A 27,335-nucleotide genomic window follows, 5' to 3' on the forward strand; every position below is an offset into this window, starting at 1 on the left:
AACAAAGGCAAAAAATAAATCAATTATGAAGTTTTGTTCTAACTAACTCACCTGTATACAATTTTCTAAAGTTCTTAAAAAATTTGGATTACTGAGTTTGATGACCTCTAGTTTGTTAGCTCTCTCCATATTTTTGACCCACTTATTGGCTTGACTCTGTGGGTCTATCATCAGTGGCCAGCGATTGGAAAATGTCACAATGATAGCATTGTCTACAGAATACCTAGTAATGAAAGTTGGGACTTCATTTGACCAAATCAACTTTTGAAACAAATCTTAAACATTTATAGTACATCTTATGAATTTAATAAAATTTAATATGCACAAGATTAATTTTATACCAATACTGGTGTGACTACAGGCGAAGAGTACTTACTGGTCAGCAGGGAGTCCAGCTATCTGCCAGTCTCTTATTTTGACAGGATCACCCAGTGTGTTCGACAGAGAAAATAATTCAGACACTGGAATATTTTTATGTTGACACAGTTGATACCATCCTTGTATACAGCTCTAGAAGAAATAAATAACTAAAGTATTTTTAGTTTGTGTTACATGCTTCAAGAATGTATTCTATCCAATGCTCAGTAAGCTCATTATAAACAGAAAATACAATAATTAGGACTACAAAATTAAGCAAATATTGACCGTGATGACTAACCTGTCTAAAGTCCAATATGAAAGCTCCAAGGTAGGCAACTATTCCAGCAGACAATAACACATCCCCAATAATATTATCATAGGTGGCACTTAGTTGGTCAACATTCTGGTTAAATGGGGAGAATAAGATTGTAAAAATGTATATTATTACATATCCTACGTAGCCATCTTCACGTAGCAAAAATAGCCAACCACTGGAAATTGTTGACCATTTTTCTCATCTTGACACCATCATCTCCAAAGATGTGCTACTGGATAAAGACAACAAAAACAGGATAGCCAAAGCAATGGGCACCATGTCATGTCTGCAGAAAAGAGTGTTGGACAATACATTGCTGACTAACAATACCAAAGCCTTAGTCTACTAGACCAGTGTGATGAGCACTCTGCTGTAGGTAGTGAAACATGGTCAACTTACTCAAGTTAGGAAAAAAAGCTAAATATCTTCCATCTCTAATGCTTAAGGCATATTTTGTAAATTAGGTGGCAAGATAAAATAACCAATGAGGAAGTGCTACAAAGAGTTGGATGCCAAGACATCCACTGTGTTATCAGCAGCAGACGCCTTCGCTTGGTCATGTTCATAGAATGTCACAAGGTCAACTTCCACAAGACATTCTGTATGGTGATCTAACAGAAGTCAGGAGAGCCGCTGGTCTGGAGAGCCGCTGGTAGTCCACTTTTAAGGTACACTGATGTATGCTAACATGACATGAAGCTCTTCAAAATCAACACTGGCACTGGATAGATTCACATGGAGAGGGAGCATAAAGGAAGGGTTCCAGATTGCAGATGGCATACACAACAGAAGTAGAAAGAAGGGTGAAAATGCAACAGCAACTGGTGATTACATATGCCGAACCTGTGACTGCAGCTATCAATGTTTGGCTTCCTTAGTCACACAAAAGTTGCATCTAATAAATTACAAATAATACTTCAAAAAATTAACAGCAGAAAGGACACAAATGAAAAAAAAATAGCATTCATTCTTTTTAAAAACAAAATTTGAATGCAATTTAGATAATACAACAGGATAAATGTTTATCATACAGCCATACACTTTAGAGTTAAATACCTGTAACAGTAAAATGTAATTCTTATTCTTCTATAATGTTTATATTTACCTGTGTCCACCTGTCTTTCTCCCCACCAAGTCCATTAATCAATTTATTGGCTCGATCAATTTTAATCTTTGTCATTTCAATATTGTCTTCCAGGTTCTGAAACCATGACATCCAACTTTATTTTATAATTTATTGAATGAATAATGAATATTAACTCTTTCTCTCCTAACTGACGATACCAGCATTGATTCCACCGGAATGTGGTAAATAATTACGGAGAGAAAGAGGTAAAAATGCAAAAGTAAAAATGATAAATATAACTACAAACATTACAAAATCAAAGAGAAAGTGTTTTCATAGGATAAAAAGAACCATTGATTAGATAATAGTTCATTTAAAAGAATGTCTCCAGGCCAAACCTGTTTTTCAATCTGTTTCTGTGCTAAGTGGTCATTAAGTGTCTGTAGTTTATCTGTCACACCCTTTAATTCAGCTTGTTTCACTTTGAGCTTTTCCATTTGTTCATTTAGGACTGCTTCAGCTGCTATCAGGCTTTCTCGTTTGGGTGCTACAACCTTTTAGATGTAAGAGATAATATATTCATGTATCCCATGTAGAAAGTAGAAGAGAAGAATACATTATTTAGAACCATTTATATTGTATAGCATAACATTAGGGTTTGCATTTTTTAGTGTTCATTGGTGGAAAAGACAAAAAAAAAAACAACCTCCAAGAATAAAAATGGCAAAGACAAAAAGAAACCTGCAACAATAAAATAAAGATTGTATTCAATTAAATGTTTTCAGAATAAAATAGCCAAAGCAGACACAGTAATAATACAGTCATATCAGTTAATTACCTTGTCTAAGAATTGATCCAATCAGTTATTTAGATTTATGAAAAGAAAGGCAATCAAAGTGAGGAACATTTTAGGCTTCATTAAGCTAGTATTAAAATGTTCTATCACCTACTTTTACTACACTGTCATAAACATCAATGGCTTTGACCCATTTGCAAAGACCTTCACAGGCAGAGGAAACATTTTTAATGATGGATGGATCAAAATCTTTATTTGTGATGTACTTGTCTCTGATTTTCTTGATGATTGGTGCAGGAATATGATCTTTGTCATATTCTTTTAAGGACTCTAAGAACTTGAGATCTCCAAGCATCTGGGGATCATGACAACAAAATGAATTTTATTTGAATCTAATAATTTTATGTAAATATACAAGTATAAAAAGTACACACAATTAATAGGCTTCAATTCTAGTTTAAAAAATTAGCATCTTTCTTTTTCTAAATCGTTAGCTTTATAGCTTATTAAATAACTATGATGAAATAATTATTTACACCTAAGCCAACACAAATTGAACAAATTAAAGAAAAATACAGACGTACCTTTTTTGCAGCTGGCCAATAATCCTCAAATTGTTTTCCATTGGGGTCAGTTTTCTTTTCTGGCTTGATTCCCTAAGTAGAGTAGAAAAGCAAAATTTCATTTTGTTCATTTACTTGATCTAGGTGTTAAAATAATAATTCATTCAAATATCAATTTGCACTGATAACAACAAGGTAAAAGTAAGGTTCCTCTTTCTGACATTGTGATCCAAGGGGCAGATGATGTAAAGCTAATTTTTTTTTTCAATGGCTAATGACGGTACATGTGGCCAGCATGATCAACCAGCTTTACCCAACTAATGCCAGGTACCCATTACAGTGGGGTGGATTGAGGGGCCTCTAAAAATCTACAAGTTCAAAATCCTAGTAGTCACAAAGATTTGAGTTCAAAAACACTTGATTCAGACGGCAAGTGCTTTATCATTCAGCCACTGCATCCCAATATCAATTGTATCTTACCTAAATTAGGTCCTTTTTTTTTATAAAGTATTAACATAAAACATGTACCAAATATTTATTTACAACTGTAGACTAAATGTTGGCTTAGAGCTCCACTATGAGTTTTTTGCCAATGCATTCAATCCTACTACTTGTTATATAAATTAATGAACTTTAATGTACTATCTTCTTATACACAAAAAAAAAGATAATTTAATCTTGTGCACATTTATGTGTTAATATTGTCGCGGATGTTAATTAGTGACTTAAAATCTGCTAAGTCATGTTAATCACAGTCTAAATGAATATTCCGAGAAACAAAAGGTAAAAAACAACAACTTATATCTATTATTTTATAATAGTAAGCTTCACCTTCATGATGCAAATAGATTCCATAACTAGTTTGACTCCAGATGGAGGGTTACTCATAGTTTTGACTATAGTGATGTCATTTTGCTTCAAAGTATCCAAAGCTGACACTGCTGCATTCATAGCTGGCATGGCGATAGACAATTTCTCTTCACAGTCCATCTTATAAAAAAATGAAGAGTTAACTTTAGATGTTTAGATCTATTTCAATTTTAGAAATAATAAGAATGCATTGTTCAAAATTCTTTCCAATTAAAACAAAAATGCTGATTTCATGATGTGCATAGGTTTCACTAGTTTCTGTGGCCAACAGAATGTGAGAGTGTAGTAATTTCAGCAATATGTCTGGCTTTGCTGTTTACTATGTGTAAGAAATTTTAGGCCCATGACTTCTTGAATGTACGCTAATTAGTTAACATCTTGATTTCATTCAGAATTGGAACTGTCATGCACCCCTATGCCACACATTTCAATGGAAAAAAATACAAAGCCAAAGAAAATGGTAAGATGTAACTGACTTTCACTGACCTTTATAGCTTCTGCTTCCTGAGCTGCCTTGTTTGCCACAGCTTCATCAACTTCAACTATTCTTTTAATGTCTTCCACTTCAATGGTCTCCCTTTCTATGATGCTGATCAGTTCTTCTGTTTCCTGACTAGTCTCAATAAGCTTAGGTTGTAGCTCCAGCAGCTCAGTTTGCATCACATTAATCTGTGACACAGGATGATAAACACAATTAACTATGCTATTGTACAAAATATTTGAAATATTAATTTAAAAAAAAAACATTTTTATTAAAAAAAAATGTTTTTTTTTCTGTAGAATGATGAGATGTCATAATAAGATAATAATTCAATCAGGTCAATCAACAATTAGTTCTTCAATTTGCCAGTAATTGACAACATTGAACAGCACTTTGCAAGGACACCAAAAAAAATAAAAAATCAGGGGCTGTATGGAGATAATTATGCTAATTCCACATTAGAAGTCACAGTAAGTAATTTTTGGAGGTTTTTTTTTTTTACTTTCCACTGAAGGACCCAGAATTCAAATATTAATACATTTAAAAAAATGGATTTCTTTAGTACTACAATATTGTTGAAAGGTCTCCTAAAGTACAATTACACACACACACATTTATTTATAGATATTTTAAAAAAATATACTGCACACAAAAAACACATTTTTCATTTTTACTGTCAAGTTCCCCAGCAGCCCACTTCAGTACACATCACTTTTTAAGGATCATTAGCCTAGTCTTTTATAAGCATGTATCGGATAATAAGTATTATATCCTAGTTAGAGTGTAACCTAATTCTGTACCTGATTATTTTAAAATTATTGGTCTAGTACATATTAACTCTTTAGATGACTATTTAAAAAATTCTTTGTTTACTAAAGTTGTACAATATACCTGGCCCTCAGAGAACTGAAGTTTCTCTAACCCAACATTGTATCTGTTCTTCAAGGTGAGGATCTGAAGTCTTTGTTTACCCAGCAGAGTTTTAAAAGTTTTTATAAGCTCTAGGTAACAGGTGGGCGTGACATAGTTGACTCTTCTCATCTCTTCATAATACCTAAGTATGTTTTAAAACAGCGGAACAATTACAATTTTAACTAATTTAAGTGCAGCAGTTTTTATACATTTTATGTCTAAATAAATTTTGATTTACAATACTTTACATAAAGGCTACATAATTTACATATTCTAAATATAAAATTTACATTAGAAATGGTGTAACTCAAGAACAAACTTAAATCATAAGTAATATCCCTAATCTAATCTCCAGCATTTTGTCCAAGGGCCCAATCAATAAGACTCATCTCAGAATAATGTCAATGGATAACACATGTTTTTTTTAAAAGTCTCGCAGATATTCATCCACTCACTTTTGAGATAAAGCTCTGACACTTTCATGGAAGTGTTTACACATTGTGACTGTTTCACTTCTTATTTCTGTTGACATTTCTACATCATCTAAGAATTTGTTAGCTACCATCTCCAATGCATCTTCTGGCCAGGCCTGCAGAAATATTTCAATCTGAGATACTCATTTATGTTTTAAAAGACACTGATTTGTCCCCTTTATTGGTACTGAGAAGAATATCAAATATATCAAAAGTAACATTTAAAATGGTCAAGCTTGAAATATTAAGTTTAGCAAAAATAATTAACTGTTATAAATATTTGAATATAACACAGTAAAATAAAAACATCTGGTCTTCACATCATTTGAGTAACTATACATTAGTTATTTAGATACCTAGATAGTATTTAGATACCTAGATACTTAAGTGTACCACTATTATGTTTAGAGAGAAACCAATTATTATTGACCAATCATAGCTTACTCTCTAGTCTTGACTAAGTGTGCTAATGTACCTTGAACCAATCTATTGTGCAGCAGTTGATCAAAGAAGGAAACATTCTCAGTCTGTTTCTGAAAGCTTCCCCAATTGGACTAAATGCTAAAACAATATGAAGGTGATGTCTGATCCTTTCAATGAACTTGTTATACATATTCAGTGGAGTGAACTCAATCTGGATATTTTCTTTCTGACAAAGAGTTTGCATCTGAAGAACAATAACAGACTTTTTTTTTAACAGTGCTAGAAATATAGAACATTTTTTTCATCCTAAAATTGTAACTGAATCAAGATTAAAGCACTGAATTATAATTGTTTTTCTAGCACTAATATCTAATAATCATAAAAAATAGTATTTACCTTTTCTATAATCTCTAGCCGCTCTTCATTTTCAAACAAGTTTGGAATGTCCCCAGTGTTTAGCATCATGTTGATGTCCTCAAGAAATGATTCATCCTAATCAAACATAAAATAATAGCCTAATAACATTAAAGGAAATGGAAAAAAGTAGATAAATTCAATTGACATAAAAGGAATAGAAAAAAAAGAGAAAAGCAACAAAGAGAAGATGTAGAATTTAAATGGTCCAAACCAATAACGTCTATTATAGTTTTAAATTTTAAAATAGCTACTTATATATTATAAACCTTGATCTGATGATCCCCAAAGAGAAAAACTGTGGAGACACCTAGGTCTCCAGTCCGTCGCATCATCTTTCTGATGTCTTCTCTCCACTCATTCATGGAATAGTTTTTCGTAATTTCAATTTGGAAGAGTTCAAAGTCAGATATAAATGCAGCTAATCGGGTTACACTTTGGCGGCCAGTGCCTCCAACACCTTAATAAAAAAAAATCCATCAAGTTGACCTTGCAGTACACAAGATACATATATTTTTTAATTGCTTTGAGAATTTTATGTTTGGTATCCAAAAAATACAGTAACTCAAAAATTAAAAGTAAAGCAACAAAGAAAAAAAAACTGAGTTTGTAATTACTCTACCCACCTACTAACAAACAATGACCATTGGGCTGTTTCAAAACTCTACTTATACGAGAAATATGTTCAATAGCAAAGTGAAATATCACAAGGTCCATTGGTGTTTTACTTGTCAGATTAAAATCTTCTAAATAGTGCTCAACAGTCTAGGGAAAAAAATGTAGCTCAACATGTCACATTAAGTATCACATAAAAACCTGTTTGCATTCTGTTAATATAAAAGATATTGGTATTGATTGACATTTAATAATAATAATAATCTTTATTATCCATAAGGAAAATTGTCTTAAAATTTATGCATTACACCAAACAAAGCATAATTATAGAAAACCAAAAATATACATTCCATTCACACCGCACTCACTCATAATTTACATGTTAAAAGTTTATATCAGATAGTTTCTATTTAATGATTTGATTGCCAGGGAAAGATTAGTATTCTTCTGGCTATCTTTTTGCTTCTAAGTTGTAGGCTATTTGTTGCATTCTAAACTTTAAAAAAGAACACTGCTTTGATTAAAGGGTATGGTGGCTGAAAGCTAAAGGGCTTTTTAGGACACCACTCAACTGTATTGAGTAACTGACATTATTTGAGGAAAGCAAAGTTGGTCTGTTCTTGTTCTGGCCATTATGACACCATTTTTAAATGTTGGCCAAAGAAATAGATGACATTCACATCATCTGCCCTATAGATCATGAGATTCAAAATGTTTTTGTTTTTTTTATATTTTTATTTATATTGAGGTAATAGGGTCCATTTGAGATAAGGTGATTTGGGACATAAATTTTTGAAAATGTCTTCAATTTTTAAAAATTTTTATTGACTTTTTAAAAATAAATTATTTTTTTTTGGCAATACCAAAAATTTTGATACATGTACATTTTAATGTTAATTATTTTTTTTATTTATTCACCAAGAAATCTTATCTTTGATACTTCTGAATGCTTTCTTGAATGACTTCAGGAAATCACTTTTCAACTACATTCTTCAAAGCATTTTTGTTAATAGATTAATCTCTTTCATTTACAAACACACACACAATGATTGCATTACATTGTAGAAATGTAACTAAATAATAATAAAAAAAAAAGATTGTATAAAATGTTATGAAGCTTTTTGCTTGTCATTAGAGCTTTACATACTCTCTTGAGTTCCTCCAAATTTTGAATCTCATCATAGAGACATTCGTTGCCTTTCGATTTAGAAATGAAATCTCCAAATATAAGTGAACGAATATCTTCATCCACAATTAGTTTCCCAGGTTCTACAATGTGACTAAAAAGTGTGTTCAACTTTTCTTTGAACTGAAGCTCAACACAGTGCTGAAATTTAAGTTACTATATACATTATAAATATTTTGATGAGATTATAATTAGAACAAAAAGTCAAATCATGCAAGCAATTAACCTACAATTTACTGCTTAAAACTATAAAATTAATCAGAATGCTAAGAAAAAAATGTATAAAACTAGAAATAATCGATGATAAACGTAGATATTAAGATATATATAAAAAAGGGTACAACATTGCAATGAAATATTTAGATAATACTCAATGTATGCTGACTAAAACTTATATTTCTTAATACCTACTTAGTATCATTATTTATGTTCAAAATCACTAGACCATTAGTCAATTATATAAAGGTAAATCTAGAAGGCAGTCTTATCATGAATTCTTAAGAAAGAATTCATTTTTATGTTGCTGTGTATAGATTAGAGACTTGGTTACTGCAGTGATTGGACCCCATGATGACCTGCTAACTATCGTAAAAAAACAACGCAGGCTAAAAATCAATGGCCATATTACAAGATCTTTGGGGCTCACACAGACATTTTATCATGGAACGGTAACAAGAGAAAAGAAGAAGAGGCAGACAGAGAAAGCGATGGGAGGACAACATAAAAGAATGGATGGGCCTAAAATTGATAGAAGTTCTGACTAAAGCAAAAGACAGAGAGGAATGGAGAAAGACGGTCGAGGAATCTTGCATGCCGCAACAGTCCAACAGACTAAGGGATATGAAAAGGTAAAAAAAGATATAGATAAAATATTTGTGAAAATCTCTTTTTTACATAATTTACAGCATATTATTTCTTTGACAAGCAATTTTTAAGTCTTTCTGTTTGAAGAGCAATTAAAAGTAAAGTAGAAATTTGGCAGTATCTACTTTAATGATTCTGAAAAATTGGTTCCTATCTTCTTCATCCACCAAACGGTCACAAAAGACTCTGTAAACTTCATGTATCCAAAGCCTTGCAATTTTCTGGTTTCCTTCCAATCCAGGAGGCACTAGTCTTGGCTGGAGTAGCAGTATACCCTAGATGTACAAACATAAATTATAGATGTGTTGTATATGTATAGAACAGTTAAAATAACAACATTCATTGGAGTTAGACTTACTTGTACCACTCTAGACAAATCTCTCAAATTGAACAAATAATGAGACTTAGAGGGAGTTGGCAAGAAGTTCATCACTGCAGAAAGGTAAACTTCCATGGTAGAGGCAATGATAATCTGGGCAATACAAACACAGAATAACATTTGAAAGATGAATGACTTGATGATTAAGCCATAATCACACTCTATACTTAAACTATAATGAACTGGAAATTTTGTAAGATAAAATACAATTAGGTCAATGAAGCATTTTAAAAGCTGGTCAAGGCCCTTATTATTGTAAATAAACTAAACTACTTGGTTGTATATTACAAGTAGTTTTTTAGGAACTATATTTGAAAGCAAGTAAAAACATTCTGTTATCACTCTGTCCTGTACACCACCATCCACAATATACAAAGGGTGCACACTTTCTTATTTTAGATGGTACAAACATACAATGTTTTGGGTATTAAAGTTCCACCCAAGTATGTGTATTAAAGTTGGTCATTATGTGTGTTTGTCTGGTCATCCTTTCAAGGTCATCATGTAATTAAACATCCTTATCTTATCTAAATTTCTTTTGTTGAGTTGCTTGCCTAAGCTTAACAGCTATATAATTGTAAAGAGATGTTATGTATTTAAGAAATAGATGTTCATCCTAGTCTAGAATCAATCAATGCTTAACTATTTTATTGTTTAATTAAGAGCCATTACCCGTGAATATTTTCTCTGAGCTGTCTCAAATGACTTGAAATGCCAGTCAACTATTGGAGTAAAAATATTCTTCATTGTATCCTCACTAAAGCTTTCAATTGTGATAATATTGAAATGACGTAAAAATCTTGGAGTGACAGTGTTTCTACCACCACCAGGTGGAGCCATTGCAGAAACCATCACAATGTCTACCAATCGCAGTTTGCTGGTGTCTTTTCTAAAGAGACAGAACAGTGAATGTTAATGAATAATCACTAATATATATATCTGTAACAAATAATTTTACTGTTTCTATTGCAAATAATTTTATTATTAATATTGATTTAAGCTGATGGTGATACCCCTTTTTATTAATATTTGCAATAACAGACAACCAATTTTAAAGTATGACCTTGCAATCTATAGGGAAGATTATGTAAGTTCATCTGTTTCTCTGACCTAAGGTTAACGTGTCATGTGGCCAGCACAATGACCAACCATCTAATGTCAGGTATCCAATTAAAAATCCCTCTTCACCAGGAAGTGAACCTAGAAGCAACCAATTTTAATTATTTTTTTTATTTTAACTTTGACTAGAGACATTCTTGTTTCTCTCAATATTTTTGTAAATTTAAGTGTGGATTCCAAGTCTGTACTTTGTAGATCAGATAGATAACTACAATTGCACAAGAAGTATTTTACCATAATAGTATAGCTATATCTAGAAAATCTTGTCTATTTTTTATGATTATTTTCTTTAGAAACAAATTTAACACTTAAAACTGTTCTTTCATCTAAGATGTGTATTAAAAACATTTAAACTGAGCCTAAAATGAGGTTTCAAAGATCAAAACAAGGATTTGGATAGTTGGAAGATCAACATCTACACAATAATTTATCTACAATTATTGTATTACCTGTCATACCAGAATCCATGATCAATCCACTGTCTTAATATTTCTATTGGAGGCTGTGCCCCATATTTTTCTTTTGCTGGCATGTTCAGATCATCCACAAAAATACACATCTTCTTCCCAACTGTTGGCCCATAAATATCTTTCTTTCTTCTGCATAAATAAATTTAAAAAAAAGACATGAATGACATAAAAATATTAACTTTAATTTTTTAAAATTGATATTTAATTTTATCTTTGAGTTACATTACCTTTCAAGTTTAGAGAATATTATATCTTGTGTTTGATTGGCTGTTGTCTGTGCTGAAAAGTTAATGTTGTTGATCACATACTTGTCTCTGGGTAACTAGGATAGAGAAGAGCATTAGAGATGTTTATCATCTTACAAGGCAATAATATATTTTAATAATAAAAAGACTTAAGGAAAAGGCCCACTCAGAGGTTAAAAGACAAACCCTAAAAGAATTTGTAAGACAAGTTTTGGTAAATAATTTATGAATAAAAGTTGCATTAACTTGAATTGAATATTGAAATCTGACAATTGAATAGAAAACACTTTCATATATTTCTCAATATGTTGGAAAATAGCTTCAATCATCAGATTTGGACTTACTTCAAGCAGATAACTGTTTGTAATGGCACTTTTACCAGTTCCTGTTGGACCAACAAACAGAAGAGGGAAATCTTTAGGAAGAAAAAGTTTGAGAAAGTAACGTTGCCTCTCTGTTTCTACTGTTGAGATTATCAGAGAATTGACCTAAGAAAATAAAAACAAGGTTGCATTATAACAATAGTATATCTATATCATAGTAAAAACAAATTTAAAAATACAAAAAAAATGGGGGAAATTATAATTTTAAAAATTTTATTCTAAACTATTGAAATACAATTTGTTTACCTGAGTTTTATCATCTATGTTAGCACTTTGCACTTGACTTGCCCATGTACTCCAGGATCCAAACTGTTTACGGACAAAGACATGATCATAGATCAACCCTTTTTTTGGGATGAGAACAGCTCTTGGAAACTTCAGATCTTTAGGCCTGAATATAATAAGAACACAAATCCTTAAACAAGTTATTCAATTAAAAGGGTTCTCTTAAGGTCTATAATAGAAACAACAATCTAAAATAATAAATACTAAGATTTCATCATCATTGAATTACAGGAATGATGGAAAATCAGCACTAAGGATGCATAATGTGAGAGAAAGATATGATAAACTAGAGAGAATTCTAGAAACTCAATTTCAAAATGTAGTGTTTAGTGCATTGATTGAGCTACCTCTTCTTCCCACTGTAAATATCTTCCACATAATGAACTTCTAGAGTTGCTTTGCCATGATCTACCTTTATATGCTGCATAAAAAAAAAAACTCACTTTGGGAATTTGTCTTTGCTGGCTTCCATATCACACAGCTCTCTGAAAAACTCATCAAACTTTATTCTGGAATCATTGTCCAGTGTGGAGCCAAGAGACCAAACCACTGAGAATAAAAAGTAAGCCACAAGCATGTTGGTGCGCTCCTCTTCCAGCTTCTTCTCACTGGCTCCCACTGGGACTGTAGAGTCTGCCTCAGTTTCCTCTTTATCCATGTCACCAACGACAAAGTTGTCATCATCTTCATCATCTTTACCTAGCTTCCTGCAGTAACAGCAAACAAAAATACCAATACAGAATAATGTAACTAAATCTAGTAGACTATGCTCCTAAAACTATCAACAGAATGTTCACTGTTCAAAATCCCTCTGCCTGCATACAAGACATTTGGAAAATAGGAGAACCATATTTTTTTTTCAAAATAGAAAATGATAGATTTCTAACCTTTTTTTAAATAAATAGTCATATTTTCACTACTTATGAGGTGAACATTAATAATTAAGAATAATCAAGGTGATTACTTGACTTCCTCCATAAGGCAACTGTACATTTTGAGTAAACAAACCACATAGTGAAGCTGCTGTAACTGCAAGATATGCTTGCAAGATTTCATCACAAAATTTAAACATGGCGGTAGAATCCAATCAAACAGGAGCTAGGGAAATGAAAAACAAAAATCTACAGGATCAGACATGCAAGTTTCATTAAACTGTTTGGATAATATTGACAAGTTTTATCTAAGCTGTACAAGAGGAAAAACATTTACATTAAAAAATAAAGTTTTGTGAGAACAGTGAACTTGGGGTTCAGCCTTTTCTGTGGCCAATAGTTTACAAGAGTTTTATGTAGCAAACATAGTCATGATCATCATCCTATTTCAATGTCTACCAGCACAATAAGCATTGGCAAGTGAGCAGCATATTCTTAGTCTTGTGCTATAATATTAGACACCCTTCCCTCTGTCTCCTTTGATGTTCATGACACATGTTCTTTGGTCTTTTTCTTAACCGTAGATGTCATTTTCAAAGCAGTCTTGGTCAATGCATCTATCCTCATTCTGAATGCATAGCCCAGCCCGAAGCAGGACGTTTTGGCACCGCCGTTTTGGCGCGAAGGTCGTATTGGCGCGAGCCATTTTGGCGACGGGACGTTTTGGCGCTAAATACATTATGTACGTTTATTGTATTATTTCTTTTAAAAGAATTATTCATATCTATGTTTTGCATGAGTGTTTGTGTTAAGACATATTTTTCACGTACTAAATGTAAATGTGTGTTTGTTTTTCACATCATTTTCTTTAATAAACATTTTGGCTTGTGTATGTGTGTTTATTAAGAGGCACACTTTTATTTTCAAAAAAGTTTTAGATGTTAACAAGGTTTTTGTTATATTAAAGTGTGACACTTAGCTAGTTAGTATATTACACTAATGTCAAATAAAAAAAAATCTTTTGGAAAGAAATCCAAAAATGTCATCCAGTGCAGAACTCACATATAGCATTAGCATGTCATTTCCATTCAGGAATCTGACTTATTATTGGCCTATATTCATGAAATAAGCAAAACCTTTATAATAAAAAAAAAACTATTCGCTGAACGGTGTTAGAATTCATACTATACATACAATATTATGGTAGAGTGAAATAAACATTGTTATAAAAGCTACGTGCTTATTAAATAATCGTCAAATGATATCTCGCGCCAAAACGGCTCGCGCCAAAACATCCCGGCGCCAAAACGTCACGTACCGAGCCCAGCCATCTCCATCTTCTGTCTTTATCACTACAAATGTAATCAGTTCATAAAAAAAAAAAAAATTCCTTATTCAGACCTTGTGGTGTATAGGGCAGATGATCTAAAGGTCATCTGTTTCTGTGGCCTACGGTTAATGAGGGTGTCTCTAATTAGTTTCCACAATGTATGTTATCTGTTGGCCATCATATTACATCTGAACAGCTCTGAATGAAAAGTTTAAAAATCTAGACCATGAACTGAGCTTGGGATCCTCATATCAACAAGCAAGTGTTGTACCCCTCGGCCACCACATTCTTTTGTTCAACTTTCATTTCTTTTTGTCCCCAGCAGAATAGACCATCTCTTAAGTGTACTTAAGTCAATCCAAACAAAACAATCCGCTTTCATTTAAATAACTAAATATATAACATTTACTGAAGTGTAATCATTAAAAGTAGTTAGAAACTTAGCATTATTACTGTTTGTAGGCCTACTTGGTAGTTCTTCAGAGGCTACTTTGTAAAAGGTGTGATTCTTATGAAACTAAGTGGTTGTCTTTAAGCACTGTTTGCCACTGGCATGTCATTAGTTATTAATAGAAATTACACCACTGAGCTAGGCCTACATTGCCTATTCATTTAAGTATGAACCCATCAAATATAGATACCTTAATCATATCTCTTTGTTCTTTCTTTAAAACAGAAGGCAGTTCCGTTGCAAGCCATGAAGCAATGAATGGCTCCCAGCCTAGTTGTGATGGATCCATGTAGATCATCCCACATCTGATGAATGGAAGTTTGAATTTTCTTACACAATAATGTATTGATTGTATAATATAATTGTATAAGCTACAACACACTACATACCTGCTAACTGTTGCTGGTGATGCTTGTTCTAAATCTTGTGGTTCAAATATCATATTCTGTGTGCTATTCATTTGTATTATTTCTCCACTCATTAGACAAAGCTAGATAAAAGAAAGGGAGATTTTTGTTTTAGTTAACTGAGCTTTGAGGATACATAGGATTAATACTTCAAGAAATTAAACTTTTGAACTTTATACACTATTTATATTTATTAAAAGGATTAGACTTAAAGCATGACAGAAGAGTTTAGGTATACAAATGATTAATTCATGAGATTAAACATTAAAAGTTCACCTTTTTGTTATCATCCAGTACAGTATTCATATTTTCAATCCATATGGCATCCACTGGTCCATCAAACACAATCCACTTACGACTAGGGCTGGAGTCTGAAGCATGTTGTCTGAAAGTATTGGCTAGAACACCTTTAAGTGAAATGCAAATTTCAAAATTAGTTTACACATTGATAGGATGTGTCATTAAGTAATTCATTTTATCTAGTGTGGAGCAAGTGGCAAAGTGCTTGGCTTAGAAATCAAAACTCCCAAATTTGAAACCCACTCAAAGGCTAGCATTTTAATTTGGGAGTATACAGAGTCAACCTAACTTTAATGAGTATCCAAAATCAATTGGGAAAAGTATAGAGAATTGGTTGTTAAGCTGACCTTCTTCTACGTTCTCATATAGGAGGATTCAGATGACTAGTTTTATATCTGAGATGAACTGCTAAAACCTTTCCAGATCAAGCAACTCTCCATACAGTTTTTCTTCTATAGCGTTGTTTTGGGGCCAGGATCTTATTCAAGTTTTGTCTTTCAATAAAGTATGCAGCTTAGGAGGACATGGTCAGCATTCCCTGGTGACACTCCACAAGGGCATTATTTGCTACTTCCATTTTTTAGCTTCCAGAACATGTATTCTTATTCTGTTGTGACAAGTTCGGAGTGAAAATGACTCATCAATCATTTGGGGTTAGCTTGTAATAAGCATTTTCTCTAAGGTTGAGTTAGAATCGATCCATTTTTTTGTTTATACTATTCTCTGTTATTTTGTTCATCTCGTCAGGATAGAGAGGAATTTTCTACTGCTTAGCTAACCCAAGAATCTCTTATGAACTGCTGGACATAGATACAGATGATGTTTACAGACAACTTGGCCATTAGGGGAAACTTTTACAAATTGAAAGATATGTACTTTTAACTAATGCCTAGTTACTGGGTTTTCTAAGTTTAAATAATTGATGTTATGTTGGCCTACTGTTATGCATACAATACTAAGTTTTCTAATAGATAATCAAACAAACCATCAGTCCATTCATGAGACACTGGATCAAATCTGCCATACAATTGGCCCATCGTGATTGCTTTAGGGTTTATGATGTTGTAAATGACCTAACAAAAATAAAACACTTTAAAAAAAAAATCTTACTTCTGATTATAATACTGAAATAACTTTATTAAGTGAGAATGTATAAATTGTCCAAATAAAAAACTTGACCAAGTTTTATGTCTTTTATAAACTAAACAAGTGAAAATGTATACTTTTTTTCTTCATTGTAAAAAAATTTTTTTTGTGCCTTGATTAACTTGTATAATAGTTTAAATTGATAATAGAATAGTTGGTCTCACAAGGTTTTCTTCCATTAATCCTTTTCGATGTAAGTTTCCTAAGGATGAAGCCAGAGTTTTGAAGGCTGATGTTTTTCCACCAAGCGGATCTCCAACAATCATTAAGCCATGCCTGACTTGAATCATTTCATAAATCTGTTATTTTGAAAAGTGGAATATTAATGAAAAATACAATTCTTGTTCTTTGGAATATTTTAGTTTAAAAAATATGTATGCCTTTAAATTTATTGCTAAAAGTACATTTAAATAAATTATAATCTTTGGCATGAGTTCTTAAAAGAAGTGGACAATGTGACAGATGAGAGTGGAGCCAAAAATGTCTTTCCCCTATTTGTCTTTATAACTATGTATTTTTTTTCTGAGAAATTTCCTTTATTTGAAATTGTAAATCATATTAAATGAAAGCAAAAAAAAAAAAGATCATATGTAACCAGCCAAATCTCAAACAGCCACTTAGAAATTTATATATATTGAACATCAGAGTATACTCTTAAAGTAGTATGCTCCAATGGTTGGACATGCTATAGAAATCTATGGCTTAACTGAGGATTTTAAACTTGATTGCAGGGTTAGGCTGAGGTTTAAATTAGTTTCATTACCATAACAGTACTATAGGAACTGTAAGAGAAGTGTTGATTATGTTATAAATATGTCTTTATAAATATTTAATTTGTTTACTTTGAGGTACTACAACTTCAAATAAATCCTTGTTTGTTGTTGTTTTCTTGGCTCATTCTTATATATCATATTAGATATTTTAAATTTAATGAATGATTACAAAATTATTTAAACGTACCGTTAGGGCCTTTAAAAAGTTTAACGATGTTCCAGAAGCAATTAATTATTTTTTTAATGTCTGTTTTCAATAGTTAACACCTAGATTAATGAGCAAATATTTATAAAGTCTCAAATGACATTTACTTGTATTATTTTGGAGATGAACCAGGGCACACACTGTAAATTGGTTTCTTTGATTCTTTCAACCAACACTTCCTCCAGACACCTGTAGTCAGGTTCTGGTAAACTAATGTCAGGAAATAAATCCGAAATGATGCCTTTGAAAAGCTCCAGATCATCTGACAAAAACTGACAGGGAAAAAAACAAAACAAAAAGAAATGGTAAAACACTTAATTTACAGGCAGTAATAATAATAATAAAAGACCTTGATAGTTTTGTTTTATTTACCTTGGGAAGGTTCACATCACAAATAGATCTCAATACTAATACATCCTCTTCTTGTTCTGGATATTTGAGTTTCAAGTTTCCAGCCGCGGTAAGGACAGATTTGACAGCTCTCATGCCATAGTCATAGTGATGTTGAGATGACAACTAAAAGTTGTTAAAAAATTGAGCACTTACTTCACATGAAAGAAATACACAGTGTCACAGAAAAGTATTAATAATAGGCATGTTCTGTATCTTTTATTGAAATATTATGCGTCCGTTTTTTCTCATCATTTTATAATCTATATCCAATGATATTTATCCTTTTGTGTGAAATTTCAAAATAGCTTTATATTTGTATGAATATATGATAGAAGAAGTTGAAAAAGAATGTTAAAATAGAAAGTGTTTTTATTGTTGACTTTTAAGTTTCTAATTAGTTAAATTGGGCTGCAAAAAAATTACTTGATTTGAGAAACCTTTTGATCAAATGTTTTACTTTAAGTGATGATGTTGACAAGATTAAGTAATATTTGTATACAAAACATTCTTTCTAATTCTCAAGCCTACTGATAGGCATGTACATTGCAAGTCTGTATAATCTATGCTATTCAAATGCAACTTAATCAAAATATTTTCTCTTAAATAACACTAATCATTAAAACTACAAATGTTTAAAAAAATTGTCTAATAGAATGGCTAAGATTAAGTAAAACTTACTTGTTCAGAACAAAGTCTGTAAGTGGCCACAATTTTTAAAGCTAGGCTTCTTGAATTAACAAATCCATTAGAATAAAGAGAAATTTCTGCAATCATTGCATAGTCTGGAACCATCATGGCTACTGTACGGAAAAGCACCTTAAGTGAACAAATAAATATTTTTATTATGATACTGAATTATTGAAAATATGATGCTTTGAGATAAATAATCAAGAACAAAAGAACTATTTTGTTCACTTAGGACATTATTAATGAGTAGTAATTGTTTTTTGTTTTTTTGTATCAGGCCAACAAAACACTTATTTTTTCCTTTTCTTTTGTGTTCAATAAAATTCAGGTTCCAAAGTTTGATGTATGTAGATAAGTAAAATTTTGTAGCCAGTTCAGTACCAAGACACATTTTCATTGCTTATGATAATTCTAAAACTTGTAAAACACAAATTTCTGTGAACTCATTAAATAAATTTAATAAGTATTTCAAAATAATCCGTAGAAAATATCAATGTCCATCTATTCATTTCAAAATAATCCATAGAAAATATCAATGTCCATCTATTCATTTCAAAACAAAAACAGAGGGAAGAAAATGTATTAATAAGATATTGGCTACTATTAAGTTATAATTACTTGCCCTTGGATTTAAAGTATAAAGTTTTATACTGAAAACAAATTATACACATGGATCCTAAAATTGTAAAATCTGTTTTACAATATATGTTTGTCACAGTCTCAGTTGACATTGCCTGATCTAATGTTCACGTCATGTTAAGATAATAAAAGACACGTGGAATTCCTGATGTAGAAAACAGAAAGTAGAATGAATAAAGTTGACTTTGAGTTCAGTCAAGTGGTATCCTTTAGACCGGGTGGTCAAGTAATATTTTGGTCCGGAACGGACAGTAGCAACTTAGAAAAGTCGAGTAGTAATTTCAGTTAGATAGTGTCATTTGGGCAGTTGTTGCCAGTGGTCTTTTGAGACATGTAATTTTATTAGTTATTCTATCTTATCTTATATAATACAGACGTTACTTCAAAAAAGAAGATGATTACGTCCTACGCGTCATGCATTTAGTCATGCATATTAACCAATGACTTAAATTCTGCCAAGTCACTGGTTTTCCTGGCTAGCTCAGGCAACCCATTCCATGCTCTAATAGCACTAGGGAAGAAGGAGTATTTGTACAAATTTGTCCTAGCATATGGGACGAGGAATGTGCCTTTATCTTTGTGTCTTTCAGAGTATTTTATTAAATTTTGTTTTTGTATTTGAAGATTATGGTTCAGTGTTTTATGTATTATTGTTACTTTACTTTTGAGCCTTCTGTCCTGAAGGCTTTCTAAATTTAGTGATTTTACTAAAGGTGTTACTCTAGTCAAATGTGAATATTCGTTTGTTATGAATCTCACTGCTCTATTTTGTGTCTGTTCCAGTTTCTTAATGTTTTCTTGAGTTGAGGGGTCCCAAACGGAGGATGCATATTCTATTATTGGCCTAACCAAGGTTAAGTAACATTTTAGTTTTATGTTCTTGTTTGATTTATAGAAATTTCTTTTAATAAATCCTAATGCTTTGTTTGATTTTTTTGTAGTTTCATCAATATGTGGATTCCATGATAGTTTTTCATTTATTATAACACCTAGGTATTTTGCGTTTTTAGTCTGTGATACTGGTTTGCCATGAATAAGATAAGCGGAATTAATTTGTTTTAGTTTTTTTGTTACTCTTAACAACTGACATTTTTCTGGGTGGAAAGACATGCTCCAATTTGATTCCCATTTCTGTAATTCATCTAATTCTCTTTGTAAAATATCTGTGTCTTGTGTTGTTTTTATTGTTCTATATATTATGCAATCGTCTGCAAATAATCTGACTTTTGTTCCTGAACTAATGCAATTTGGTAAATCATTTATGTAAATTAAAAATAGTAGTGGACCCAAGACTGTACCTTGAGGTACACCTGAGTTTACTGTTATCGGTGTTGATTTAGAGCCATTTATTATTACAGTTTGTTCTCTCCCTATCAGAAAGTCTTTGATCCACTGATGCAGTGGACCATTAATGCCGAAATATTTTAATTTTTTAAGCAAACTATGGTGGTGAACTTTGTCAAAAGCCTTAGAAAAATCTAGTAAGATAGCATCTATTTGTTCACTATTATCTAAACCTTTTGAAAAATCATCAATTAGTCCTATTAGTTGTGTTTCACATGATCTATATTTCCTAAAGCCATGTTGGTATGGTGTGAGGACATTATGTTTGTCTAAGTGGTTTATGATGTTGCTACATATTATGTGTTCTAGGATTTTACATGTGATGCTGGTAAGTGATACTGGTCTGTAGTTTCCTGGGTCAGATTTTTCTCCTTTTTTAAATAGGGGGGGTGACATTAGCTTCTTTCCAGTCCTTTGGTACTCTGCCCTGGTTAAGTGAATCCTGAAAGAGTATTTTGAACACTGGGGCTAGCTCATTACTTAGTTCTTTGAGTAATCTAGCTGGAATACCATCAGGTCCAGAAGCTTTATTTGGTTTGGTGTTGGCTAATAGTTTTTGAATTCCATTTTCTTGTACTACTATATCTTCTATGTTGTCTACTTGGTTCAAATTCAGTAATATGTCTTTGTCTCCTGGGGCTGAGAATGCTGATGCAAAGTATTTGTTTAGAATGTTTGCTTTAGTTTCATTATCATTATGTATTATGTTATGTTCATCCTTTAATGGCGCTACGCCTGTTGTTTCCATTTTCTTAGACTTAATGTATGACCATAGGTTTTTGTTGTTGTCTTTAGATATTACATTGTTTATGTATTCACTCTGCAGCTGTCTGCTTACTTTTTGGGTTAAGTGTTTAATTTTTATATACTTTTTGTAAACTCTTTCTGCATTAGTTTCTTTAAATTTTCTATATAGGTTTTCCTTCTGTTTAGAAAGCTTCTTTAGTCTATTATTAAACCAGCATTTATTTATTTTGTTTGATGTGTATTTAGTTGGTATTTGATTTTCTATAATGCTTTTAAGATGGTTTTTAATGAAATTCCAGAGGTCATCGACTGGTTGGTTAATGTCTTTTTCTAATAAGAATGTTTGTTGAAAGTTTAATGCAGCTTGGTGTAGTTGTGTTATGTTACATTTATTCCAGAGTAAGATTTTTCTTTTGGGTTTTGTATTGGCTACTGCTTTTATCTGACTGTGTATTTTTATGATCTCATGGTCTGATAGACCAGGGATAATATCATAATCAACTACTAATCCAGGTCTGTTGGTTAAGAAGAGATCTAATGTGTTGTTTAATCTAGTTGGCTTTTTAATGATTTGATCTAAACTTAGGTTGTGTAAAGTTTCTATGAAAAGCTCATTTATGTCCTTAAGGTTTTGGTGTTTATCTATGGTTAGTGTTTTCCAATTTATATCAGGTAGGTTGAAATCACCCATAATCCAAAAAACTGCATTTTTATTTGTCTCTTTAAGTGTCGTAATCTGATTACATAGTTCCTGCATGTATTCTAAACTAGAATTTGGTGGTCTGTAAATGCTGCCTATTATTAGGGATGTTGAGGTGGTATTGATTTTACAAAATGTTGATTCTATATTTTTTGAGTTAGGTAAGGTAATTTCTTCTGCTATAAGAGTGTTTTTTATTGCTAAAAGAACACCTTTATGATTATCAGCCCTATCTTTTCTAAAAATTTCATAATTACTATTGAAAATTTCTGCATTATAAATTTCAGGATGTAGCCAAGTTTCTGTGCCTGCAATTATGTCTGGTTTCTCACATTCTAATAAAATTTCTAAATCTGCTGTTTTGTTCCTAATGCTTTGAAAATTTATTACTAAGGTTTTAAGGTATTTTGGTGTTACTTCTTTAGTAGGTTTGTTTAGTGAGGCTGTTGTATTAATTTTAGTAGATTTAGGTTTAACAGGAGTGGATCTGGCTAGTGGTTGGTGAGTTTGGTTTGGGATGGTGTTTAGGATGTTGTATGGGTTAGAAGTGTCTGCATCAAAGGAATCAAACAGTCCTGATGTAAACTGAGGTAACCCACACGGTACACAGTGCCATGATGCATCTTTGTTGCCTAAGGCATAATACACAGGTGTATTCATATGGAGACATGATGCATGGTACCATTCATCGCAGGTGTCACATTGAATGACTTTCTGTTTCATGGTGCATACTTTTTTGCAGATGTTGCATCTATCTTTAGATCTAGGCCCTGGATTTGACTCTACATCTCCTGCTATTAATATTAACAGTGATAGGTATTTATTTCTGCTGTGTCTGATTGAGAACTTCCATTTGTGATGGGTAATCTTCTTTAGTGTTATGGATGTGTATGTTAGGTTATTTTTTAAGTTGCTTTGATCTAAAGTGTGATGATTGATTATGACTGTTGTTTCTTTTTTAAGTTTAGTGTTGACTAAGGTAGATCTGGTTCTGTGTTCAGCTAGTATGTATTTAGTAATTTCTGTACAGTGTTACCCGCTGAGATGCGGACGTGATTTGTTATATACTCTGGAGAGTTTAACGTATTGGATATATTTGATACCGCTGTTATGCTGATAGGATTGTTTATTATTTTTTGACTTGTAGCACTAACAAGGAGAGCAGTATTATTATGTTGTAAAATAAACTTTATATTTGTCTGCTGAAACAAACTTAAGTCAATTTGTGGTGTCTATGTTTGTCACGTGTCAAGAGTACTCCAGGAAGCAAGAACCCAGCATTCCCCAACATTCGCATTCTTCAACATTACACCGTTTAACGCCATTTACAATGTTAAAATTAGGCTAACTTTGAGATTGTCTGGTAGTTCAGCTCTTCCAGCATAGCCAGGATTCATTGTTATGAAAATGGTACAAGTAGGATCCAGGGAGATCTCAGTTCCTTCAAAAACAAATGTTCCAGCCTTGTCCATGATGGCTCTTTGAATAGTTTGCACTTGTTGGGCAATCACAGACAGTACCTGGAGAAAAAGAAAATAGGGTTAGTCAAGCTCACAACTATATTTGTTTACTATTTCAATTTCCTAAATCTAAAAAATTTGGTGAATATAGAACTAAATATCTATACAAAAGAAGTCTTGAAGCTGACTGAAATTATTGCAGGATCTAAATATGATATCTTGTCAACTAGATCTGAGTCTGACAAATATACAGTGAGATATATGGTTGATTGGCATAAAAAAAACTTGGCTAACTATCAAGGGGGCCGAGTTTGAATCCCAACTTAAGCTGAGTTGTATATAATGAGGGCCTAAAGGCAGAACAGATATCTCCCTCCAGCCCCATATGTCCAGACAGAGATTGGAATATATAGCAGAGAATGCTGTAGCATGAAAGATGAGCTATAGAAAAAGTAATGTAAAAAACAACAACTATAGTTCAAAATTAGGATTAATTACACTTCATAAAATTAAATCCTCATAGCAAACAATAAGTTCCCTTTTCAGACCCTGCCATCTTTAGGGCAGATGAAGTTTCTGTGGCCAATGGTTAACAAGGGAGTCATGTGGCCAGCAGAATGACCTTTACTTTTTCTCCACTAATGTCAGGTATCCATTAGAGCTGGGTGGACTCAGAGGTGCCCAAAGATACTAAAATAAAAAATCTGTGTCTTCACTAGGATTCGATCTCGGGACCAACAGTTCAGGAGCCAAGCGCTTTACCATTTAGACACTGTGCCTCCACCAAAACAAACAATGGCAACTAGCATTCAAGCTGTCTACATTATCACCTTCATGTAAGCATTCACACCAAGTGGCACCATTTTACCAAAGAAAATATACATAAAGGAATGTAACAATAGCTATTAAAATCATACCAATATCATGTCAGAAGAGAGAGATCACTAACTTTACTTAAATGTACCTCTAACTCGATCCTGTTAAACTCATCAAAGCAAGCCCATGCACCAGACTGGGCAAGACCTTTAAAAAATTTGCCCATCGCCTTGTAATCTAATCCATCAGAGCAGTTGAACACAACACACTAGATTCAATGAATGACAAATGTAAAGGCACTTTTTATATTAAAGTTGCTAACTATTGAAAAGTTTTGAAAATTTTTTTTTTAAATGAACCAATTGATTATAATTTTAATGCTATGCACAATGCGTATGATTTTAACAGCAATAGGAAATCAAAAACTAAACTATAGGTACAACTAACATTATACCTGTTTAGCCACAGCCTTGGCCAAGTCTTTAGATGTTTCTGTTTTGCCAGTTCCTGCAGGACCTTCAGGTGCCCCACCAAGGTTTAGTAGCAAAGCTCCCATCAATGTTCTAAACAAACATTATTTCTTTAGAAATAGTGTAGCGAGTAATTTTTTCAAATGAGAAATAAAAAACAATCAATGAGTTCACTGAACAACTTAAGAATAAGCAGAGTGTCTACTTGACATTTCCTCTCAAGCCTAAAATGGTGGTTAAAGATTTAAAGTTATAAGAACCTTTAAGACATAATCAAGATCAGTGCCTATCTAAGCTGGTGGTTAAAGATAAAAATAAAAGAAAAAGTAAGTTATTTCTATAACATTCAGTGAATTACCTGTAACACCTATCAGTCAAAGGTGTAATAACCAATCGACCTGTGTTACCCAAGTATTCATAGCAATAAGCCACCTGTGTTGTGATCATCTGCACATTGCAAACAGAATCCTTGAAGTAATATCTGAGCTGGGAAATCCATGAGAAGTCATCTGGACTGGTTGTGTGCAGCAAATTACTAATCACATCTCGAGCTGAGATCATGAATAAAAATAAAACTTTAAAACAATGTTTCATGTGATGCTTAAAGTGCATTCATTAAGTATTTTTATTATATTGAAAAAAGAGAAAAAAAAAAGTTCCCTATCAAAGAATGTAATTCTATCAAGCACAAGTTTATCAATATCAATGGACATTGTTTTGGGATGAAATCCAGAGATGCAAGCACCAACATCTTTTTATTTCTCTAACATTTAACAGAAAACGGAAAGAGCTCGGTGGTCAGGATTTCAACATTAACACCCAATTTTCAAACAATATTTTCCTTTAAATTTCAGATATTTTGTCTCTAAAAAAAAGAAGCAATGTAGCATTAACAATTTTTAGTTTAGAGCTGATTTATTTTTGTGTTGTGGCTTAGCTCTAAACTTTTTGTCTAAGCTTATGATAAAATGAGGCTTTTGTTAAAAACAAAATTCCTAGATCTATGACTTAATGTAACTTAAAATGAAATTTACCATGTACATCTATAACAATTAGAGCTCCTAGTGTTATCCTGGCCATTTTTGTAAGCTTTCCTCTCACCATTTCAACAATTTCTTCCACTTGTTTATTGCTACGAGCCAAGTAGGCCTTCAGACCTCCAAATCTAATTGCCTGTTTTAAAAAAAAAAAAGGTAAAATGAAATGTCATTGTTGTGAGGGTTTGTACTGTAAGTATATGTTTCATTTTTAAATATATACTAGGTTACCTGTGTAACTTCAGCTGTCCAATGTATTTGGCTTGCTGCAAGCACTATCTGGCCAGGCCACTGTAAAACCCACTCACCACGTTTTGTAAGAGAGTAAGCCTTCACAGCTTTTCCCATCTCCTCTTTCAAACTCATCTTCATGACTTGCTCAACCTGAAAGTTAAAATATGCAGCTACGTAAAATATCTAAGAACAGGTACATTGCAATACTGCAATACTCAAACTGGAACATTGCAATACTGCAATACTCAATCTCGGTACGTGACGTTTTGGCCCCGCCGTTTTGGCGCCAGGACGTTTTGGCGCCAGCCGTTTTGGCGACGGGACGTTTTGGCGCGAGATATCATTTGACGATAATTTAATAAGCACGTAGCTTTTATAACAATGTTTATTTCACTCTACCATAATATTGTATGCATAGTATGAATTCTAACACCGTTCAGTGAATTGTTGTTTTATTTTTAATTATAAAGGTTTTGCTTATTTCATGAATATAGGCCTATAATAAGTCAGATTCCTGAATGGTAATGACAGGCTAATTGCACTGGATGACATTTTTGGATTTCTTTCCAAAAGATTTTTTTTTATTTGACATTAGTGTAATATACGAACTAGCTAAGTGTCACACTTTAATATAACAAAAACCATGTTAACATCTAAAGCTCTATTACGCTGAATTCTGAATGACGACAATAACTCCACACATAGTAAAGATCAAGACACGGAATGTGGTCAGTACAAACTCTAACGTGGAAAGATATATTTTGAGAAATTGGGTAGGGGTGATTTGGGTGACACATCTCGCATTGACGCAGGTTAGTTAAACAAATGAAGACAAGACCAGCACCGAGCACTGGTCGTTGGCGTCATGCGTCTGGCGATCATCTCCTTGGGAATGGTCATTACATGTGACACCTATCCCGCCCCCTCTCTTTTAATCACATTTCACTCCTTGTATATACTCTTTCCTCCACCCCTCCCCTCTCTCACGCGATTTTTGTTTTTAATTTTAAAATAATTTCTGAAAAAACTTTTTTGAAAATAAAAGTGTGCCTCTTAATAAACACACATACACAAGCCAAAATGTTTATTAAAGAAAATGATGTG

General features: G+C 32.5%; 1 protein-coding gene across 3 annotated transcripts in view; it reads right to left on the reverse strand.

Annotated features, from left to right (window-relative positions):
- LOC106056532 (dynein axonemal heavy chain 3-like) overlaps positions 1 to 27,335 on the reverse strand; it is an 88,700-nt gene that overhangs the window by 21,296 nt on the left and 40,069 nt on the right. For all 3 annotated transcript variants that reach the window (XM_056026527.1, XM_056026526.1, XM_056026528.1), the window contains 39 exons: positions 26,229 to 26,381; positions 25,995 to 26,133; positions 25,319 to 25,511; positions 24,945 to 25,053; positions 24,639 to 24,758; positions 23,564 to 23,734; positions 18,776 to 18,913; positions 18,077 to 18,220; positions 17,812 to 17,976; positions 16,891 to 17,025; positions 16,566 to 16,653; positions 15,557 to 15,687; positions 15,263 to 15,363; positions 15,064 to 15,178; positions 13,185 to 13,318; positions 12,664 to 12,927; positions 12,182 to 12,326; positions 11,897 to 12,040; positions 11,535 to 11,629; positions 11,287 to 11,436; positions 10,391 to 10,607; positions 9,698 to 9,811; positions 9,465 to 9,614; positions 8,437 to 8,616; positions 7,301 to 7,439; positions 6,944 to 7,134; positions 6,657 to 6,752; positions 6,313 to 6,504; positions 5,820 to 5,953; positions 5,344 to 5,506; positions 4,458 to 4,640; positions 3,933 to 4,091; positions 3,123 to 3,194; positions 2,693 to 2,893; positions 2,141 to 2,296; positions 1,782 to 1,877; positions 659 to 763; positions 377 to 510; positions 52 to 223 (listed from right to left, as the gene is read on the reverse strand). In XM_056026527.1, coding sequence (XP_055882502.1) covers positions 52 to 223; positions 377 to 510; positions 659 to 763; positions 1,782 to 1,877; positions 2,141 to 2,296; positions 2,693 to 2,893; positions 3,123 to 3,194; positions 3,933 to 4,091; positions 4,458 to 4,640; positions 5,344 to 5,506; positions 5,820 to 5,953; positions 6,313 to 6,504; positions 6,657 to 6,752; positions 6,944 to 7,134; positions 7,301 to 7,439; positions 8,437 to 8,616; positions 9,465 to 9,614; positions 9,698 to 9,811; positions 10,391 to 10,607; positions 11,287 to 11,436; positions 11,535 to 11,629; positions 11,897 to 12,040; positions 12,182 to 12,326; positions 12,664 to 12,927; positions 13,185 to 13,318; positions 15,064 to 15,178; positions 15,263 to 15,363; positions 15,557 to 15,687; positions 16,566 to 16,653; positions 16,891 to 17,025; positions 17,812 to 17,976; positions 18,077 to 18,220; positions 18,776 to 18,913; positions 23,564 to 23,734; positions 24,639 to 24,758; positions 24,945 to 25,053; positions 25,319 to 25,511; positions 25,995 to 26,133; positions 26,229 to 26,381 — 5,688 coding nt within the window. The remainder of the gene's footprint in view (positions 1 to 51; positions 224 to 376; positions 511 to 658; positions 764 to 1,781; positions 1,878 to 2,140; positions 2,297 to 2,692; positions 2,894 to 3,122; positions 3,195 to 3,932; positions 4,092 to 4,457; positions 4,641 to 5,343; positions 5,507 to 5,819; positions 5,954 to 6,312; positions 6,505 to 6,656; positions 6,753 to 6,943; positions 7,135 to 7,300; positions 7,440 to 8,436; positions 8,617 to 9,464; positions 9,615 to 9,697; positions 9,812 to 10,390; positions 10,608 to 11,286; positions 11,437 to 11,534; positions 11,630 to 11,896; positions 12,041 to 12,181; positions 12,327 to 12,663; positions 12,928 to 13,184; positions 13,319 to 15,063; positions 15,179 to 15,262; positions 15,364 to 15,556; positions 15,688 to 16,565; positions 16,654 to 16,890; positions 17,026 to 17,811; positions 17,977 to 18,076; positions 18,221 to 18,775; positions 18,914 to 23,563; positions 23,735 to 24,638; positions 24,759 to 24,944; positions 25,054 to 25,318; positions 25,512 to 25,994; positions 26,134 to 26,228; positions 26,382 to 27,335) is intronic.

The sequence above is a fragment of the Biomphalaria glabrata genome, chromosome 4 (assembly GCF_947242115.1).
Source record: "Biomphalaria glabrata chromosome 4, xgBioGlab47.1, whole genome shotgun sequence".
NCBI lineage: Eukaryota > Metazoa > Mollusca > Gastropoda > Planorbidae > Biomphalaria > Biomphalaria glabrata.